The 22856-nt window shown below is 41.0% G+C and overlaps 1 protein-coding gene across 2 annotated transcripts in view; it reads right to left on the bottom strand.

Annotated features, from left to right (window-relative positions):
- Positions 1 to 22856, bottom strand: part of TMEM106A (transmembrane protein 106A) — an 87257-nt gene that overhangs the window by 58460 nt on the left and 5941 nt on the right. For both annotated transcript variants that reach the window (XM_077459808.1, XM_077459809.1), the window contains exon 3: positions 4691 to 4910. In XM_077459808.1, coding sequence (XP_077315934.1) covers positions 4691 to 4883 — 193 coding nt within the window. In that variant the 5' untranslated portion in view covers positions 4884 to 4910. The remainder of the gene's footprint in view (positions 1 to 4690; positions 4911 to 22856) is intronic.

Genomic DNA, 22856 nt, shown 5'->3' with positions numbered 1-22856 from the left:
CGTGGTCGGCATGGATGTGTACCCAAAAAGCAGGAGCCCAACTGCATTAAAAAAGGCACACATACACAATACAAGCACATGCTGACCAAATTTAGATGGACCTTAAATGAACATCATGCAGCAGTTATTTAAAATAATAATACATGACCATTATATAACAATGTATGAAAATTCTTATAGATATAAATAAAAATATATATAGAAAATTCTTTAAAAATACATGTACACACTGGCATGATCAAATAAAATAAAAAACTATATAAATCTATTAAAAATCTACAGTATATCAAAAAAAATTGTTTAAAAACATGGGGTTGCGCCGAAATTTCAGCCGCCGAAACTGGCCTTTTCAACAACTTTCCGAAAGAGAATTCTTGCCAAAAATGGGGCGGGGCCCTGTCCCTGGTGCCCCCCAGTACAGGAGTGTCATTCTGGAGCGCCCCTGTCCAGTCCATTATTCCTTTCTTCCCCTCCCTCCCTCCCTCCCTGATGAGGCAGCTGAAAGCAAACCAGTGCTCTATAGAGAAAAGCTGTCAACACACCGCTATAAGGAGCGCATTGTCGGTATGATCAGCGGGAGGAGCATTATTAGTGTGCAGCACCGCGGGGGTTAAGAGTGCAGGACTTGTTCTTTGACATGCTGTTAGAAACGGTGAGCCTGCTCGGTGAAGCTAATGCCGCGTACACACAATCAAACAATCCGGTGGAAAAGTCCGGCAAACTCAAGTCCGCCGGACAATCCGCCCGTGTGTAGCCTCCGGCGGACTTTTTATACCCAAAAGTCCGGCGGATTAAGAAAGTATTTTTGCACTCCAATCTGTCCGCCGGACTCGCTTTTCGGCGGACAGTACGGCCATGTGTGCGCTAGTCCGCCGTACTTTTGAAATGAGCGGACTTTTCCCGCGCGGAGAAAAGTCCGCTCATTTTGAGCGCGTCTCCAGGTAGCCGGGGCCAGCGAAGGAGGCGTCGCTGGCCCCGTAACCTGGTATGGACTTAAAGGGGAACCCCCTATGCCGAAAAATCGGCGTGGGGGTCCCCCCTAGGTCCACATCAGACCCTTGTCCGAGCACGCCAGCCAGGAAAGGGGGTGGGGACGAGCGAGCGCCCCCCACCACCTGAGCCGCGCCAGGCCGCGTGCCCTCAACATGGGGGGGTGCCTAGTGAATGTCCCCACCCATTATGATGTCACAGTCCCAGCATCCTCTGGGACTGTGACATCATAATGGGTGGGGACATCATCCGGTGATGTCCCTATATAAGTCGCCGCCCGCTGCATCCCTGCCATTGTGAGCGGAGGCAGTGACGAGGCAACATCTGAAGAGAAGAAAAGAAGAGAAGAAGAGGAGAAGAGAAGAAGAGAAGGAGGAGAAGAAGAGAAGAAGAGAACAGAAGACGGCGACAGCAACGACAGAAGACCGGGCCACCGCCTGTAAAAGAGCTAGAAGAAGGCACGGTGGCCCAGCAAGAAGAACCGAAGAGGGGGACAGGACCCCCGAAGTCGGAAGAAGAGGGCGGCGGCGAAGAAGAAAGCCGGGCTCCTCCGCTAGTGAAAGAGCTAGCAAAAGAGCAGAAGATAGCGGAGGAGTCCGCGAGAAGACGCTGTGCAATAAACTATTTTAACCCTTGTGTGTTGTGTTTTTTTTTTTTACTTTTTTTTTTTCTTACAGGTGAATGGGTAGGGGTACATTGTACCCCATACTCATTCACATAGGGTGGATGCATTTTATTGGTATTTTATGTGATAGACCAACACAAAGTGGCACATAATTGTGAAGTGGAAAGAAAATGATAAATGGTTTTCCAAATTTTTTACAAATAAATATATGTTTAAAGTGTGGCGTGCATTTTTATTCAGCCCCCTTTACTCTGATACCCCTAATTAAAATCTAGTGGAACCAATTGCCTTCAGAAGTCACCTAATTAGTAAATGGAGTCCACCTGTGTGTAATTTGATCTCAGTATAAATACAACTGTTCTGTGAAGACACCAGAGGTTTGTTAGAGAACCTTAGTGAGCAAACAGCATCATGAAGACCAAGGAATAAACCAGACAGGTCAGGGATAAAGTTGTGGAGAAGCTGAAAGCATTGTTAGGTTATAAAAAAAAAAAAACATCCCAAGCTTTGAACATCTCACGGAGCACTGTTCAAGCCAGCATCCAAAAATGGAAGGAGTATGGCACAACTGCAAACCTACCAAGACATGGCCATCCACCTAAACTGACAGGCCGGGCAAGGAGAGCATTAATCAGTGAAGCAGCCAAGAGGCCAATGGTAACTCTGGAGGAGCTCCTGAGAGCCACAGCTCAGGTTGGAGAATCTGTGCACAGGACAACTATTAGTCGTGCTCTCCACAAATCTGACAGAGCTTGAGCTATTTTGCAAAGAACGACGGGCAAAAATGTCACTCTAGAAGTGCAAAGCTGGTAGAGACATCCCCAAAAAGACTTGCAGCTGTAATTTCAGCAAAAGGTTGTTCTACAAAGAACAACAGCTGTATTGACTCAGGGGGGCTGAATACAAATGCACACCACACTTTTCACATATTTGTCAAGAATTGTTGAAAACCATTTATCATTTTCTTTCCACGTTACAATTCTGTGCCACTTTGTGTTGGTCTATCATATAAAATCCCATTAAAATACATTTACGTTTTTGGTTATAACATGAAAAAATGTTGAAATATTTAAGGGGTATGAATACTTTTTCAAGGCACTGTTGGTCCAGGATTCAGGTGAATGGGCATTCCTGTTGGTGGTGGAGTTGTTCCTTCTAAGGTAGAGCACATTTATTTTTCAATGGAGCACTGATGAGATACTGAATTCTGTGGAGCACTGCAGGACTGTTTCATCATCTACACATTTATTACTGGACTATTCTTTTGTTTTCTGTTTTTTAGTATAATGAATATTGCTTCAATATTTATGTATTGTTGACATAATTTTCTGCATTAAATTTTTTTTTTCAGCTGCACATTTATCACATAATTCATTGTTTGAGTTGCGCAACACTATTCTTCAACCAAAGAAGTGTAGAAGTGGTATTAAAATGCTCTATTTTTACCTACAGGTAAGCTTATAATAAAGAGATATATATATAATTTTTTTTTTTTATTATCGCTCTCAATAAATATTCCTCCTATTTGCACATCATCTCAGTCTTCCAGTGATCCATAACCATACTATTTAACTATGATTACGAACCATGTCCACCCCACATCGGAGTTAGTTTTTCTGACCATAAATTCCAATTTAGAGTTTGGTCTATGTACTGAAAAAATTTAGCAGAATACCATTTTATTCTATAACTTTTTAACAAATGATAGTTTGGCATTAGTAGTTATCATGTATACATATATATGTTTTGCACTCTCTTAAAGAGGAAGTAAACCCTAATGGGTTTACTTCCCCTTTCATTCCCTGCAAAGGCAAAGCATAATGGACTACTATGCATCGCATAGTAGTCCATTATGTGTCACTTACCTGACACAGGAGCCAGCAAAGTCACCGCTGTCCCCTGTAGTCCGCCGCATCCATCTTCTTGGTGGGGTCTCGCAGCTCCGCCGCTGTCATTCGGCGAAGCCGCGATGACGTCACTCCCGCGCATGCGCACGGGAGCCGACACGCGCGGCAGCTCCGTCATTGAGAATGCCACGCTCAGTGCGGTGCCTGTTTTCGGGCAAATATCTCCTAAACCTATATTTCTTGGACCTACAGGTAAGCCTTAATCTAGGCTTACCTGTAGGTCAAAGTGGTTTGTAAGGGTTTACAACCACTTTAATGCTGTAATAATTGGTACATAACTTATAAAAATGCATAAAATCTAACCATTTATTCTGGAATTGGTGTTACTCCTAAATATAAAGCAGATTTTGGGAGATATTCACATCAGTACCTGCCCACAAAAAAAGTTCATAATTTAAATGTTCCTACCTTACAAGTGGCAATTTGGGAGTTACGAGTGTAACGTGGACCAAAGTACTTGGAGAAACCTATTAAATTCTCTATGGGTTTTAGAAATCCAAATCCAGGAGCAAACTACTCTGCAGCCCTTGGGTGGTATAACACGGTAAACTGAACCAAATAGGTTAATTGATTAGATCCAGGGATTATAGTCTTTTTTGCATCTTCTATTTTAATTTTTTTTTAAATAGAGAACCAGACACACTTAAACTTCCAAAAAACACCCCATATTATAAAAACCGCCTTTTTAAAAAAGGAGTGCCTTAGCAAAGTGCCTCCATATTGTCTCAAATCGCTCAAAAATTGTCAACCAGCCAGCATTATTGTTACACAAAGCCATACATTTTTATTGTGCGGCACCAAAACCTTGGACACAGGCCAACCGTTGGCATCCTAAAAATGGATGACATCATTGGTTGATAAGGATGCTGTACAGGTGCCTGAAGTCTTCCTTGTTTGCACCACCCCTTCTCCCCTCTGTCACATTAGCTGAATGAAGGAAAGAAATTGAAAGAGAAGAGAAACGTATACTAGTCAATACTAGTCTGCAAAGGTGAAAGGTGTATTTACTTTGTAAATCCCCTCTACTGTTGGGTGGCCCATGAGTGTGGATGCTGTTGCGATATGTAAAACTATTAGTTTAGTATTTTACATTTCAGACTGAGGCATAATTTTAAATCATACATTAACTGAAAAATGGTTGAGAAACATGGCTATAAAAACACTGTACCTCGGGGAATCCTCCCTATCCCTCTACAGGTTGGGCAGGTGACTGTGGGGGGCTCTTCAGAAGAGCTGCTTGATCCAGATGCATCGTTGTTAATGCTGATGTACTTTTGATATTTCTCTGATCCAGATCCTTCCAGTATGGAGTTCTTCTCTTCTTTGTCTGTCCGCTTAAAAGGGGACAGTAATTTTTTCATGATGACCTTACAAATTTACACTTGGAACTATAAGGGGAGAATAAGAGGAAAATAATAAGAATTCATCACCGATTATTCAAACTAAAATCACAGGTCACTAATAGTTCTAGATCGGAACTGGCATAGAACGATAAATCATCCCAAGTTCAAGCAATCTGTCCAATTTATTTGCCCTTCCTTTCCCACAAAACAGTCGGTTTATCAAAATACAGCTTTAGGAGGTCTGGATTAAGGTCCAAGCTAACCAAAATACTGTAGAACTATTCTAATGCTCAGTGGCCAAAATGAATTCCAGGATTCATAGGATCCGAGTAAACTTTAGTTCAGCACTCAGTTTTTTATATGCTTTCATTTTATATCCCACACAGCCAAGTTCAGATCACATTATGCTTCTAAAGATGGAAATTTTGATTGTCTACTTTTAAAAGTGGGAAGAAGAATCTTGACAGTCTTGAGGATTCTCAAACTCACCTGATCTTTAATATTTTGTTGAAAGTGATTGTAAAGTCTCAACCTTAATGCATTCTATGCATTAAAGATGAAAAACATTCTTTGCTGCAGCTGCCCCAAAAACCCCCTTTTTTTTACCCGACCCTAATCTGATGAATGAATGAATGAATGAAATACTTATATAGCGCACAATGCGAACTGAATCGCCTCTAGGCGCTGATCCAGCGATCTGCACAAGCTCAACAGTTCCGGCCGCCGTCTCTCTCCTCATTGGACAGACCGATAGCAGCAGGAGCCATTGGCTCTCTCTGCTGTCAATGAAATCCAGTGACACAGTAGCGGGGGGGGGGGGGCCCGAGTCCCGCTGTCAATGGATACAGCAGCAGGACTCAGGAGCAAGCCTGCACGGGTTTCCCCATGGAAAGCGGATTTCCGTGGGGGGGACCTGATGAAGGGGCGAAGCCAGGAGCACCGGCAGGGCACCCCAGAAGAGGAGGATCCAGGTTGTGCTGTGCAAAACTCTTGAACAGAGCAGGTAAGCATAAACATGTAAGTTATTTAAAAATAAATAATAAATAAAATCTATCTATATCTATCTTTACAACCCCTTTAATGACGGGATACTAAAAACTGGATTCAGGTCTTTGCATGGCATTACATTGGTTAATTTGGGTCCTCTGCACAGTTGTAGCAGTTAGATGTTAGGGTGTGTACAGTTGCAACACAATGAATAGCAGAACAAGTAACCCGGTTGTGTTGGGCCTAGCCTAGCAAAGTTTCCTTACCCTTTTTCCCCTGACTTTCCTAAAAAAGAAGAAGATGTAGCCCACCCACATCTTTTTTTTTTTTTCTAGATTTAATCCTTTGCCAGTTGCTTCACATGGTAAAAGGATATTTACACATTCCCTTATATCCTTTGATACAATCAAAATGGTAAATGGCAGTGTCTCCAACCCTCTGCAGGGCACGGGACACATGGATTCCCATTTGTTTTTTTTTTGCACGCGATTAGAGCCTGAGGCTCCAAATGGTTTAAAAAAATAAAAATAAAAAAGTACTGCGCCCCAAGCCCATCCACTTGTGCGACAATAGCGAATATTCGCTATTGTCTTCCCAAATCTCCTCCTGAGGTCTTAGGACTCCCTGGCCAATCTCGTCTCAGGACACGCCCCCTGTTCAGGCTGGATGAGAACAGAGGGGAGAATGGCCCAGCTCTTCATTCCCACACTGCCTCATATGTTAAAGTCATCTCTGCCCCCTCCTTCCCATCAGTCTAATGCCCGGGCGGGGGGGGGGGGGGGGGGGACTGTCATTGGTGTCCTACTACCATGCAAAAGTTTTAGGCAGGTGTGAAAAAAATGCTGTAAATTAAGAATGCTCTCAGATAGTGTTAACAGTTTATTTTTTATCAATTAACAAAATGAAAAGTAGATGAACAAAAGAGAAATCCAAAAGCAATATTTGGTGTGACCGCCCTTTGCCTTCAAACATCAATTGTACACTCTTAATGACATCAGCTGTATGTTTGGGGTCATTGTCATGCTGCAGAATACATTTGGGGCCAATCCCATGCCCCCTGATGGTAAGGCATGATGGATAACTATCTGCCTGTATTTCTTAGCACTGAGGACTCCATGGACCCTGACAAAATGTACAACTCCATTTGCAGAAATGCAGCCCCAAACTTGCAAGGATCCTTTACCATGCTTCACTGTTGCCTGCAGATACTCATTATTGAACTGCTTTCCAGCCCTTTGGCAAACAAACGGCCTCCTGCTATAGCCAAATATTTCTAACTAACATTTCTCTGAACTCCAGTTCCTATGTCAGTGATGGCGAACCTTGGCACCCCAGATGTTTTAGAACTACATTTCCCATGATGCTCAGGCACTCTGCAGTGTGGATGAGCATCATGGGAAATGTAGTTCCAAAACATCTGGGGTGCCAAGGTTCGCCATCACTGTCCTATGTTTTTGTGTATAGTTAAGTTGCTTAACATCAGAGGTATGTTTCCACATTGGAGGTATAGCTTTGTGGCTGCAATTCTTCCATGAAGACCACTTCTGGGCCGACTGGACAGTAGATGGGTGTACCTGGGTTCCACTGGTTTCCATCAGTTCTGTGCTGATGGCACTGCTGGACATCTTCTGAGGTAAAAGGGAAGCAAGCATGAGGTGTCTTTCATCTGCTGCATTAAGTTTCCTTGGCCAAACACTGCATCTACAATCCTCAAAGTTGCCAGTTTATTTGTGCTTCTTCAAAAGAACTTGAACAGTACAATTTGAATTCCCAGTCCGCTTTGAAATCTTTGCCTGGGAGAGACCTTGCTGATGCAGTATAACTACCTTGTGCCTTATTGCTGTGCTCAGTCTTGCCATGATGTATGACCTGTGACATGAAACAACCACCTCACCTTAGTAGCAGAGTTTGGCTGTTCATCACCCCGTTAGTCAGTTTTAAGCCTCCTACACAGCTGTTTCCGTTTCAGGTAATTGCTGTGTGGCAACCTAAATATGGATGATCATTAGCACATGCTTGGTGTAATTGGTTAATAATTTACCTGACTAATCCTACAAAATCCCTGACGTTGTGCAGTGTACAAACATAAGAATTGATGCTGGTTTGAAGCCAAAGGGTAGTCACACCAAATATTGACGGGATTTAGATTTTTCTTACGTTTACTCAATTAGCATTTTTTAAATTGATAAAACTAAACAAAGAATGAAATATATTATTTTGAAGGCATTCTTACTTTACAGCATTTCTTCACATCTGCCTAAAACATTTGCACACTGCTGCATTTTTAAAGATAAAAAAAATTCAATAGAACACAATTTGTATTATATTAACGTTAAAGGAGTTTGATAAAAATCTAATATAAAAATTTGTTTTGATAAGATGGTTTGCATGGAAGTGAGCAGTTTGGGAATAAAAAGAAAATTTCAATGGCAATTTTGAGATAAAAGCACATCTGCCTTTTAGTTTCAGGATGGAACAAATTAAAAATTTGTTGATTCACCATCTCTTGTGGACGTTCCAGTAATGTTGCAAGGAATTTGAAAAGATTAAATCTGTTTCCACTGGTGGATGACAGCCTCCAGTATTCCTTCCGCTAGATCCTTGGAGTCACCTTAGACTTCTTGGCTTATACAGAAAGAATGAAAAGGGGCCCCTTCTATTTCAGTTCCTTTTCTAAGTTCTAATTCTTACTTAGTTCTCTTGATACTTGAGTTGGCGTCAACCACACTAACACCTGGGAAATATATTGTTTTATTTTCTATTCAGCTTGACTGTATCTCATTCAGACCCAAAGGGGAATACCACCGACATTTTAAAGAAGGATTCCTTGTCCTAGTAGTAACCATTTAATAAATAAATAGTGCAGCGCTAAATGCTAGGTGTATATATGAAAAATAAAATGCATAATAAAACAAATGGTGAACCCAAGTGGTGATTAAGCCAATAGTGCAATAATTGAAAGTAGCAAAACAAAGTCCATTAACAAAATAGTGACAAAATCAAAATAGTCAATAACACTCAAAAATGCATCATTCAATGAAAATAAAAAATGAAAGCCCATAATGGAAATGAAGTCCATAGAAGTAGAAAAGGACACCCATGTGAGGGCACAGTAGAGTTAAAAACTTCTTCCCGAGTTGTGCAGTCCACCACCATACATACAAAATATTTTAATGTAAAAACAGGTGTACACTTAATAGAGCTGTATAATCCAACATGAGATCAGAAGAGATTGCAATAACTCCACGAGCATCACCCAACACGTTTCGTAATATTGGACATTGTTTGAGCCTCATTTTGATCACAAAATTCCCATATAATAAATGAATCAAAAAAAAAAAATGTAATTAAAAAAAAAGGTCATATAAAAGGAATGATATATATCCATAATGTGTAAGTAGCCAAATTCATTGGATCTAAAGGATTTTGTTTTTCTTCTCCCATGTGCGTTATGAAGACACAGATTACATTTTTTACATGGATAGTACCCAGTTAAATTATGGAAAAAGTGGGTCTAGAAGGAGGATTGATTACATTAGCAGCAACTTTCATCTGTAAAGATGGAGCACCTCTGTAGATAACATCAGCTCTTTCAAGCATTAATGGCCCTATAATACAGTCATTTTTTAAAACATCTCAGTGTTAAGGATGTATTAAATTTCAGGATGTTGGATCGAGAAAGACAAAAAAAAAAAAGAAGAAAAAATAACCGACCATTTGGGGTACTTGGAGTTACGATTGGAACAGTTCACATCTAAGTTTCAAGATCGATGGGGAAGTATCCCTTTTCCAAAAAAATCATTATTTTAATTGTAGTCGCTTGTACCTCAAAATCTTGAGCACTAATGCACTTACGACGTAATCTTAAGCATTGGCTGTGCGGGACCGAACTCAACCAATTCTGATGATGGCACCTATCGACAGGAATAAATTAAATTCCTATCTGTCAATTTAAAATACATGCTGGTAACAAGCCTAGTACCTTCCACTCTGATCTCCAAATCTAGAAAGTGAATCTTCTCTGGGCTAGCTTCAAATAATAATGCTATGCCCCTAGTGTTAGCATTGAGAGTGGCCATGTAGCAGTGGAGTGAGTCCAAACTGCCATTCCAAAGGAGGAGGATGTTGTCTATATAACGAGCCCAGGAGGATCAATTCTGGTCTCCTCTAGGCAAAGACCGCATACTCCTCGCATTTGGCCATAAATAAATTGGCCAAACGGGGCAAACTTGGCCCCGATGGCCACGCCTTTTTTCTGGAGGTAGTATTGGCCATTAAACCAAAAGTAATTATGACTAGTGGTGAAGGACAATAATTCCATGATAAATTATTTTTGGACTTAGGGCATAGAGACCTCTATGTTGTCTAAAAGTTGGATCGTGTCTTTAGTATCTTTCAGATAAGGTGGCATATTTTTGACTAGAGGTTGTAAATAAAGTCTATATATCTACCAATTCTTGATGTAACCAAATCAATCCCACTAATTATGGGTCAAGCGAGAGGATGTGTGATACTCTTATGGACTTTGGGGAGATAATATATCATAGGAATACGAGGTGCTATTGGAATTAGATATGGTTTTTCTTTTATCTAAAATTTAATCATGGTATGAACGTGTAGTGGGACATCAGTGTGTTTATTAATAGGGAGTGATGTGCCCATCAACGGTCATTGGGGCACATCAAGGCACTCAAGTCATATTACAATATATATCACCACTTAGAGCCTTAACTCATATTAAAAGGTTAGATAGTTGTCCTTCTCACCTGTGCATCTAATATACATATTATATATAGATTTCTAAATATAAATTTTTATGTGTAACAATTTTCATTAACAATCTAATTCATGTCTAACTTTACAAATGTTCTAGTGCCTTCCCTTTATCCATTCACTCTATAGACCATTGGGTTAGAATTTTTGGTTTTATCCATTAGGTTTTTAATTTAAAAGGGGTTGTAAAGGTAAATGTTTTTTCACCTTAATGCATTAAGGTGAAAAAATATCTGACAGTGCTGGCGCCCCCAGCCCCCCGTTTTACTTACCTGACCCCTCAAAAGCCCTGCGCTCGCCCCCGACATCCTCTTCGCCACTCAGCCTGGCCGCTGATTGGCTGGAGTAGATGGATTGAAAGCAGCGCAGCCATTGGCTCGCGCTGCTGTCAATCACATCCAAAGATGTGGCGCGCTGGGGGTGGGGCCGTGTGATACAGTGAGCGGCTATAGCTGCTGGCTGTATCATGGGAGCGTGCCCGCAGGTGCTTCTCACCATGCGAGGGAGCCCGCATGAATGTGAGAAGTACCTGCTGGAGGAAGCCGAGACAGCTGCCGAGGGACCCCAGAAGAGCAGGTTCGGGGCCACTCTGTGCAAAACGAGCTGCACGGTGGAAGTATAACATGTTTGTTATTTAAAAAAATAAAAATATACCCTATAGCCGCTCGCTGTATCACACGGCCCCGCCCCCGTCGCGTCATTGGATGTGATTGACAGCAGCGCGAGCCAATGGCTGCGCTGCTTTCAATCCATCCACTCCAGCCAATCAGCGGCCAGGCTGAGTGGCGAAGAGGACGTCGGGGGCGAGCGCAGGACTTTCGAGGGGTCAGGTAAGTAAAACTGGGGGCGCCGGTACTGTCATATGTATTTTCACCTTAATGCATAGAATGCTTTAAGGTGAAAAAACATTTACCTTTACAACCCCTTTAACACTCATGACGCCTGTATATTGATAGATATTGTCAATATGTCATTATTCTGCAGTTATTGATTGTGTATGTTTAGCCGCTTGCCGATCGGTACACACAGAGGTACGTCGGCAGAATGGCATAGGCAGGCAAATGGGCATACAGGTACGTCCCTTTAAAATTTACCGCTTTTGGGCACGCATTCGTCCGCTGCGGGAGCATGCCCGCAGGTCCCAGGAACTCGATGTTCTCTGGCTGCCCGTGATTGCGGTGTTGAGAGGAAGAACGGGGAAGTGTATGTCCCCGTTCTTGCTTGTGTTGTGACAGATCACATATCCCTGTGATCGGGAGCAGTGATCGCTGTCATGTCATAGGTAGCCCCTCCCCTCACAGTGAGAATCACTGCCTAGGACACACTTAACCCCTTCATCTCCCCCTAGTGGTTATCCCCTTCCCTGCCAATGTCATTTAAACAGTAAGCTGTGCATTTTTATAGCACTGATTGCTATATAAATGATAAATGGTCCCAAAATAAGTGGCAGATGTGTCCGCCATAATGTCGTAGTCACGATAAAAAAAAAAAAAATTGCAGATTACTAATAAAAATGGCATAAAGCTAACCCCTATTTTGTAGACGCTATAACTTTTGCGCAAACCAATCAATATACGCTTAATGCCTTTTTTTTTTTTTTTTTACCAAAAATATGTAGAAGAATGCATATCGGCCTAGACGGAGGGAAAACATTTTTTTTTTTATATATATTTTTGGGGGATATTATAGCAAAAAGTAAAAATTATTACTTTTTTTCCAAAATTGTCGCTCTTTTTTTGTTTATAGTAAAAAAAATAGTACCAAAAGAAAGCTTTGTGGGAAAAGGACGTCAATTTTGTTAGGGTACGTCGCATGACCGCGCAAATGTCAGTTAAAGCGACGCCGTGCCGAATTGCAAAAAATGGCCGGTCATGCAGCAGCCAAATCTTCCGGGGCTGAAGTGGTTAATGGCCAAGTTAGGATTTGGCTATTTACACATTATGGATATATATCATTGATTTTATAGGACCTGTAACCAGTTATTTTTTTTTTAAGATTCATTTATTATATTGGAATTTTGTGATCAAAATGATGCTTGGGAGGACATGTGTCTTTATAACCAACCCTCCCTGTAACCAGAGGTGGCGCCTGAATGTTTTAGTTCCGGTTTTGATCACGTGCTCCCTCTGGTTCAGGTCAAATTTGATAATGAGGTGTGGACCGCAGGGTCCAAACGTCATTGCGCTTCCTTTTTTTCCCCCCTTGTCATAACAGGAAGCAACGGCGAGGCGCAGAACGGTTTGGATAATGAGGCGTGGATCGCATGATCTAATGCCCCAATTGCCCTTCCTTTTCCCTTGAATCATAATGGGAATGATAGCGAGGCGTGGAACGCACGCCGACGCCATCTTGGAACAACATGGATCCCTGAATTCAGGTGGCGTTACCATTGCCAATTTGGGGGGGCTATTTCCCATTGGATTGAAAACACACACACATTATATATATATATATATATATATATATATATATATATATATATATATATATATATATATATATATATATATATATATATATATATATATTATACATATATATACACATATATATATATATATATATATATATATTATACATATACACACACACACACACACACTGCAGTCACTGTGCATGACCCTCACACCCCAGATGATGTCCAATTGGATAAAACATGTCGAGTTATGCTCGTGGAGTCATTTCAATCTCTTCTGATCCCATGTTGGCATATACAGCGCTATACAAGTGGATGTTGGCACGTATACACCTGTTTTTACATTAAAATATTTGACAGTATGCAGTTTTTCACCGTGTGCCCGTTCATTCCCTACATATATGCCTGGGACAGGCCTTTCTCATTGATGTCTGCCGTTATTGGGAGCCTATTTGCTTCAAGTGGAACCTCTCCATTCAATCTGGACATTGTTGATGCATACCTTACAAATGCTTGTTTGATTCAATACTTATCAGTATGTGACTCCACACCCTCTGGTACGCGTGCCATTTTCAATATATGGTGGGGGACTGCACTACTCTGAGCAGTTTTTAAACTCTACTGTGCCCTCACATGGGTGTCTTCTCTCTGTTCTATGGACTTCATTTCCATGGTGGACTATTTAATGATCCATTTATGATCTTTGAGTGTTTTTGACTATAGCACAGTTTTTTACTATTCATTTTATCACTATTTTGTTGATGGACTTTATGTATTGATATTTTTAATTATTGCACCAGCCTATTGCTTAAATCGCCACTTTCATTTAATCACCACCTGTTTTATTATGCACTTTATTTTTTTCATATATACACATAGCGCTGCACAATCATTTTTTATACTTACACTATATGTATAGTGAGTGTAAGCTGCTATCTATAATCTCTGAGTGCAGTTTTTATCTTCCCTTTAAGTAGTAACCATTTGCCTACCAGGCTAATTCTGACATTTCTCACATACATGAAAAAAAAAATCTGCATTTGTTTGCTAGAAAATTACTCCCAAACATTATATATTTTCTGAAAGCAAATGGACAATTAAATGGTGGTTGTTGCAAGTTTTTATGTCACCCAATATTTGCGCAGCAGTTTATCAAACACATTTTCAGGAAAAAATACACTTTAATTTTTTTTTAGTGCAAACAAAAAAAAATATAATCCCTATTTTTTCTGGTAAAATACAAAAGATGATGATATACCAAGTAAAGAGATACCCAACATGTCAAAAATTCGTAAACCCATGGGACGACGATAAACGATGGTACATTAAACTATCCATATACAGCACTTTAAACTTGTAACCTGTAAAGCTTTTTAGAGTTAAACAGGAGGCCTGGCATTAAAACGATTGCCTTTTCTGACATTCACAATGATACCAGAGCGCTTTCACACCGATCGCTAGTCGGCTGCTAGCAGCCGAGGAAAGAGTTAAACGTGCCCGTGTAGCGGCGCTTCAGCAGCAGTGCCCATTCACTTCAAATGGGTAGGAGCAGTGTATACACTGCTCCAAAGGTCCTGCCAGCACAGCACCCCAGTGTGAAAGCACTCAGGCTTTCAAATTGGGGTGGCAGAGGAGGCATTTTTCACACGCTATTTTTAGCCCTTTAGCACCTGAAAACCGCCTCAACGTGAAAGCGATCTAAATGTTTGATCACCGTTTACATGTGTGTGCGAAACCTACATACATATTTGCATTTGCTTATCATTTTTTATTGTGTCTACATTTTTTTTTTTGGATCAACTTTATTACTATCACAAGAGATGAACAACATTCTTTGTAATGGCATGGGCAGTAGCAAGTACTCTTTATTGAGAGATCTGTTGTCTATTAGACGGTAGATCCCACATCTCTTCTCTGCCCTCAAAAGCGTCTGATAAAACGGAGATCTGTTTGATAAAATGCTTTACAAACCAGTAACAGCTTGTAAACAAACCAAAACCAGAAGTGATGAAACCCTTGTCGTTTCTGGCTTCATTTGTCACAGAGGCTGTACCTTCCTTTGCCGTGTACTCAGACAGCCACAAAAGGTAGAAGCAGTACATCAGTGGGGGCGGACGAGGAGGGAGGGTGGCTTCCTTCTGCGCTCTATAAAAGTGACCCAGCAGCTATAGAGCTGCGTGGATCACTTTTATAGGAAAGCCCATCACTGGCTGAAAACGTTGATACCCACAGCCATGATCCTGGTATAAGCACTTCCACCAAGGACATACTAGTATGTCCTAAGGGCTGCAAGTAGGTAAAGTTTCAGTAAACCCATAACATGAAATTAACTTTAAAGAGGAACTATACTCACCTTGAATCCAATGATGCGCTGTACCCGGAACTCCACGCTTCCAGGCCTCTATTGCCAGCCACCATTGGCTGGACTGAGATTACATCACTCCCACACTCCATCAGCTTTGGCATTGCCAAATATGTGCAGCGAGATGCGCTTGTGCAGCTTTCTGTACATGAGTAGACAAGCAGGCATATAGCTTTAATGCAGAGGAGACAAAGCTTCTGCAAATCTTAGCCTGAAGTTCCTCTATAAGCATCAAAAAAATATATTGTCCGACTATGTGTGCTGTTCTATTTATTTACAGTTGTGCTCATAAATTTACATACCCTGGCAGAATGTATGATTTCTTAGCCATTTTTCAGAGAATATGAATAACACAAAAACATTTTTTCACTCATGGTTAGTGCTTGGCTGAAGCCATTTATTATCAATCAACTGTGTTTACTCTTTAAATCATAATGGCAACAGAAACTACCCAAATTACCTGATCAAAATTTTACATACCCTGGTGATTTTGACCTGATAACATGTACACAAGTTGACACAATGCAGTTTGAATGGCTACTAAAGGCAGCCATCCTCACCTGTGATCTGTTTGAGAAAAAAAAAAAAAAAAAAAAAAAATAATATATATATATATATATATATATATATATATATATATATATATATATATATATATATATATATATATATATATATATATATATATATATATATATATATATATATATATATATATATATATATATATATATATACCGTATTTGCCGGCGTATAAGACGACCTGGCATATAAGACGACCCCCTAAAAACCTGCACAGTTAAAATGTTTTGCCCGTACTCACCGTTTAAGACGACCCCCGATTCCGACGCTTCATATCCCTCTTCTTCTTCGTTCTTGCTGGAGCCATTTCCTTCTTCCTTCTGGTGCTGGAGCCAATCACGGCGAGCAATGTATTCTATTAATGAATACAAAGCCTGCTGGGATTGGCGGAGGCTGTTACATCATCAGCCCGCGCCTCACTCTCAAAGCCAATCGGAGCAGGCTACTGTGTGTAGCCTGCTCGGATTGGCAGAGATTGCTGCTCCAATCCGAGCAGGCTCTGTATTCATTTGAATACATCGCTCACTGGGATTGGTTCAGTGGTATATACTGTATGTAGCCGAAGCTACATACAGTATTACCGGACATCTAGAAGGCATCCCAGCAGCTGACCCGGCATATAAGACGACCCCTCCTTTTTGCTCAGTTTTTTTAAGTGTAAAAGGTCGTCTTATACGCCGGAAAATACGGTTATATATATATATATATATATATATATATATATATATATATATATATATATATATATATATATATATATATATATACACACACACACACACACAATGCGTTTCTGGACTCCTGACAACAGACCCTTGCATCTTTCATCCAGTGCTGTACTGACATTTCTGGATTCTGAGTCATGGGGAAAGCAAAAGAATTGTCAAAGGATCTGCAGGAAAAAAGGTAGTTGAACTGTGTAAAACAGGAAAGGAATATAAAATATAAAAAGATATCCAAGGAATTGAGAATGTCAAGCAACAGTGTTCAAACTAATCAGGTGGGAAATGCAGGGTTCTGTTGAAACCAAACCACGGCCAGGTAGACCAATTGAAATTTCAGCCACAACTATCAGGAAAATAGTTTGGGATGCAAAGAAAAATCCACAAATAACTTCAGGTAAAATACAGGACTCTCTGAAAGCATGTGGTGTGGCTGTTTCAAGATGCACCATAAAGGAGGCACTTGAAGAAAGATGGGCTGCATGGGCGAGTCGCCGGAAGAAAGCCATTACTACGCAAATGCCACAATGTATCCCGCTTACAATATGCCAAACAGCACAGAGACAAGTCTAAAACCTTCTGGCACAAACTCATTTGGAGCGATGAGACCAAAATTTAGCTTTTGGGTCACAACCATAAACATGGAGTCAACAAGGCCTACAATTATAAAAAGGTACGGAGGTGGATCGCTGATGTTTTGGGGATGTGTGAGCTACAAAAGCATAGGAAATTTAGTCAAAATTGTTGGCCAGATGAATGCATTAGGTTATCAAAAAATATTGGAGGAACATTTGCATTCATCAGCCAGGAAGCTGCGCATGGGACGTACTTGGACATGCCAATGATCCAAAAACACAAGGCCAGTTGATCTGTCATTGGCTACAACAAGATAAATTGAAGGTTCTGGAGTGGCCATCTCAGTCTCCTGGCCTCAATATCATTGAGCCACTCTGGGGAGATCTCAAAACGTGCAGTTCATGCAAGACAGCCCGAGAATTTACATGAACAGGAGGTTTTTTTCCAAGAGGAAAAAGCAGCTTTACCATCTGAGAAGAAATAAAGCCTCATCTACAAATAGCACAAAAAATACACGGTATTAAGAACTGTGGTGTGTAAACTTTTGGTCAGGGTCATTTGGTAAATTCTGTTGTCAGTATGATTTAAGAAAAAAAAAGAGTAAACAGTTGATTGATAATAAAAGGCTTCAGCCAAACACTAACCCTGAGTGAAAGAAAAGTTTTTGTGTTATTCATATTGTCTAAAAACCTTGATCTACCTTGAAAAGTATTCACACCCCTTGAAATTTTCCACATTTTGTCATGTTACAAAAAGAAAAAAAAATAACTTAAATATGTTTTATTGGGATTTTATGTGATACCCAAATCACAAAGTGTGAAGTGGAAAGAAAATGATAACATTGTTTTTAATTTTTTTTTACAAAGAGATCTGAAAAGTGTGGCGTGTATTTATATTCAGCCCCCCTGAGTCAATACTTTGTAGAACCCCCTTTCACTGCAATTACAGCTGCAAGTCGTTTTGAGGATGTCTCTGAACATCTCTGAACAGCAATTTTCAAGTCTTGCCACTGATTCTCAATTGGATTTAGGGCTGGACCCTTATAAACACATGAATATGTAAAAGGGAAATAGTCACGCTAGTATTATGACAATCTTAAAATGAATAAGTATGTTCAAAACCCAAATGCACAAAATAACACTACGTGAATAAATTATAAAGGACTATATCTATCCATACCAGTGAAAAAAGCAATTGACTAAAGTCCACATAAAAACTTTATATAGTGCAAAAAAAAAAAAAAAATTGTATAAGCGAAACAAATTACTGTATAGTTCACATATAATGAACACTGAGTCCAATTCTAAAAAAACATAGAAAGAAAAAGGGGGAAAATAAATACAAAAAAAAACAAACAAACACACAACACACAGGTTGATTTCACCACCACCGAGGGAACGAAGGATAGGCTTCTCCTTAGGACATACACGAAAGATGATGGAGACCCTTATGATGTGGTAGACCTGTCAGTAGCGAGGTCATTATCACTTGCAGATATAACCTTCTGCGAGATCTTTGGTCGATCCAAAATGCCAGTACTTCCAGGCTCCTAGCATCATCCTCCCTCCTTACGTGGGTTTTCCATCCAAAATATAAGGGGCTCTCCTGGCGGGAAACCTATATACTCTCTCAGACCAGAACAGGCCTTATTCACATAGGAAAGGAAGCATAAATATGCTTTGATCTAGTCTAAACCGTTCCATTGTAGCTCTGGCTATATGTTTAAGGTCGTTGTTGTGCTGGAAGTTGAACCTCTGCCCCAGTCTCAAGTCTTTTGCAGACTAATGCCACGTACCCACGATCGGAATACTCATCAGAAAAAGCTCCGATGGTTTTCCCGTCAGAATTCGGCTCAAGCTGTCTTGCCTACACAGGGTCACACCAAATTCCGATAGTTTATAACGCAGTGAAGTACAACACGTACGACACGACTAGAAAAAGGAAGTTCAATAGCCAGTAGCCAATAGCTTCTGTCTGAGCATGCGTGATTTTTGGCGTGTCGGAATTGCATACACACGATCGGAATTACAGATAGAAAGTTTTTCCGTCTGGAAAATTGAGAACATGCTATAAATTTTTGGCTGGCAGGAATTCGGACAGCTAAATTCCGATGGAGCATACACACGGTCGCATTTTCCGATGAAACGCTCCCATCTGTCTTTTTCTGTCCGGAAAATTCCAATCGTGTGTACGCAGCATAACAAGTTTTCTTTGACGATTGCCCTGTATTTGTCTCCATCCATCTTCCCATCAACTCTGACCAGCTTCCCTGTCTTTGCTGGAGAAAAAACATCCCCACATCATGATGCTGCCACCACCATGTTTCAGGGTGGGGATGTTGTGTTCAGAGGGATCTTCAGTTTTAGTTTTCCACCACACATAGCATTTTGCTTTTAGGACAAAAAGTTAAATTTTGGTCTCATCTGACCAGAGCACCTTCTTCCACATATTTGCTGTGTCCCCCCCCATGGCTTCTTGCAAACTGCAAATGCGACTTATGGCTTTCTTCTTGCCACTCTTCCATAAAAGCCAGATTTGTGGAGTGCACAAATAGTTGTCCTGTGGATCCCTGCAGCTCCTCCAGAGTTACCATGGGCCTCTTGGCTGCTTCTCCGATTGATGATCTCCTTGCCCGGCCTGTCAGTTTAGGTGGACGGCCATGGCTTGGTAGGTTTGCAGATGTGACATACTCTTTCCCATTTTCGGATGATGGATCAAACAGTGCTACGTGAGCTGTTCAAAGCTTGGGCGATCGATATATACATATATAAATAATTTTTCTTTTATATAACCTAACCCTACTTTAAACTTCTACACAACTTTATCCCTGACTTGTTTGGTGTGTTCTTTGGCCTTCATGATGCCGTTTGTTTACTAAGGTTCTCGAACACAGTGGTCTTCAACCCCATCCTCAGGGCCCACTAGCAGGCCAGGTTTGCAAGATAACTGAAATACATCACAGGTGATATCATTTTCTGCTCAGTGATTGCAGTATTCTAGTCTGCATCTCCCCAAGGTAATACATAAAACCTGGCCTGTTAGTGGGCCCTGACCACAGGGTTGATGTCCACTGATCTAACAAATCTCTGAGGGCTTCACAAAAGAGCTTTATTTATACTGAGATTAAATTACACACAGGTGGGCTCTATTTACTCGTTAGGTGACGTCTGAAGACGATTGGTTCCACTAGATTTTAGTTAGGGGTATCAGTAAAAAGGGGGCTGAATACAAATGCAAGCCACACTTTTCAGACATTTGTAAAAAAAAATTGAAATCTATTTATCATTTTCCTTCCACTTCAAAATGACGTGCCACTTTGTGTTGGTCCATCACATAAAATCCCAATAAAATACATTTACGTTTTTGGTTGTAACATGACAAAATTGTGGAAAATTTCAAGGGGTATGAATACTTTTGGAAGGCACTGTACACATTTGATGAACAGCCACACGAACTGACAGAGCAGATCACCACCCAGGATGAAGTCGCCCCAACTGTCGGTAGAGAGAGCAGACAGTAACGTGCACTCTAAATTCTCAACCAGGACACTGTGGCACCCCAGTTGGGAATAGTTGCATTACACTACAAGTCCAGGAAACCATGAAGATCCTCTGGGGTGCAGAAACTGCTTGCCTAAGAACCAGAACATTTACATTAATGTTAAATGATCTGGGGGAAAAAAAAGAAAAAAAAGAGAATCAACCCATCAACCCAGCAGGGATACAGACAACAATAGAAAACATAACAGGGGTTATGATCCTTCTCTAGTCTATTAAAAAAAAAAAAAGAAAAAAGAAATGAAGTGTTTAACCTGTAGATACAATTTAATCGGTAGTAAAGCATATTATTATGCTAACAGCCTACAAAGATATATTTGCTCCATAATGAAAAGTTTGGAAAACAGGAAGTGACCCCAGAACCTGATCTTTAGCAGCATCCGCAGTTATAGGACGGTGAAGCTGATCCAGTCATTATTAAATGATCCTGGCTGCACATACCAAGGCTACCAAGGCTTAAAATTGATGCCTCTGCTTTCTATGGCCATATAAAGGGGACCTGTACAATTCAAAAGAGACTGAATAGGCTCTGACATGTTCCTGGCTTCTTCTAGGTGTTAGGTCTGTGGATGTCTTGATTAGCCAGCACAGGATGACAAGTCCTGCACATGTGCACAAGAACTCATTTATCCCACTGCTGAGAATGTGCATGTTAGAAGCGCCCCGATACACCACCAGCAATGGTCATGCCAATCCAGGGTGCTTCCCATCTTTCTCCTTGCACACAGCAGTATTATGGCAAGAACCCTGGAGACTTGCAGTGGTATTATAACATAAGCAGAGGCCTGCGGCAAAAAAACCAGGGGACCCGCAGTGGGATTGCGGCAAGAATCCCGGAGACGCCCAGTGGGATTGCGGCAAGAATCCCGGAGACGCCCAGTGGGATTGCGGCAAGAATCCCGGAAACGCCCAGTGGGATTGCGGCAAGAATCCCGGAGACGCCCAGTGGGATTGCGGCAAGAATCCCGGAGACGCCCAGTGGGATTGCGGCAAGAATCCCGGAGACGCCCAGTGGGATTGCGGCAAGAATCCCGGAGACGCCCAGTGGGATTGCGGCAAGAATCCCGGAGACGCCCAGTGGGATTGTGCCGCTTTAACATTAATTTCAAGGGGCCGGGGAAAAGCACACCGAGTGGTGAGACTTAATGTTAACATGTATAGAAATGAAGGCCCAACGTAATACTGTACCTGCAACTAGAAAGAGTGCTCACTGGGACACAAGCGCCTAACACAAATATCTGCAAACAGTACAAGAATATTTGCACAAGGCCAGTACCTTAGAAAGATATTAGATCAGGTCTGGTTCAATTTAAAGGCACTTCTATTGCACCAAGTGACTACTAAAGAAGGACAGGACAGCAGGAGCACTAGAATCACTATGGGCTCATAAATAAATTACATCTCCTATTCACATGGGATATATGTATGGATCTTAAAAATCTCTAGCGGTGACACAATAACCTGTGCTAACACTTTATGCTTATCACGTAGCATAAAAGCGGGTTCACACCGGTGCCCTGAGGTTTTGGTGCAGCGAGATTTATCCACGTTTTACACACAGTTTTAAGCGCACTCCCATTGAAGTCTATTAGAGAGTGCATTTTTTATGAAAGCGCATCAAAGTCCTGCATGCTGCATCCTTGATGTGCTTTCAGAAAATGCACTTCTAATAGAAGTTTATGAGCCATGTGTAAAATGTGGATATAATCATGCTGCACCCATGCTGTGGTCAATCCACAGTGCACTGGTGTGAACTAAATGTGAATGAACTACAAAATATATGTCCAGCCAAAATAATGATTTTTTTTCGTTCTAGAAGCAGGAAAGATTAGAACACTTGTTGAGGGTAATGTCTCTAATGGAGCCCTGGATTGCAGTAAAAATGCATTTGTTGACACAGCAACACAGACAACAGAAATTGAGTAGGGGAAGGGTAGAGCCCCTGTCAGATTTCTTGTCACTTCCTGTCTAGTGAAACGATTGTCAGCAGGACAGGAAGTTAGGGGAAATTCCTCT

This window comes from Lithobates pipiens, unplaced genomic scaffold, assembly GCF_037356315.1.
Source record: "Lithobates pipiens isolate NorthernLeopardFrog02 unplaced genomic scaffold, aLitPip1_a1.2 Scaffold_28, whole genome shotgun sequence".
In the NCBI taxonomy this organism is placed as follows: domain Eukaryota; kingdom Metazoa; phylum Chordata; class Amphibia; order Anura; family Ranidae; genus Lithobates; species Lithobates pipiens.
The sequence above is the reverse complement of the archived record's forward strand: the minus strand, read 5'-3'. Positions and strand labels throughout refer to the sequence as shown.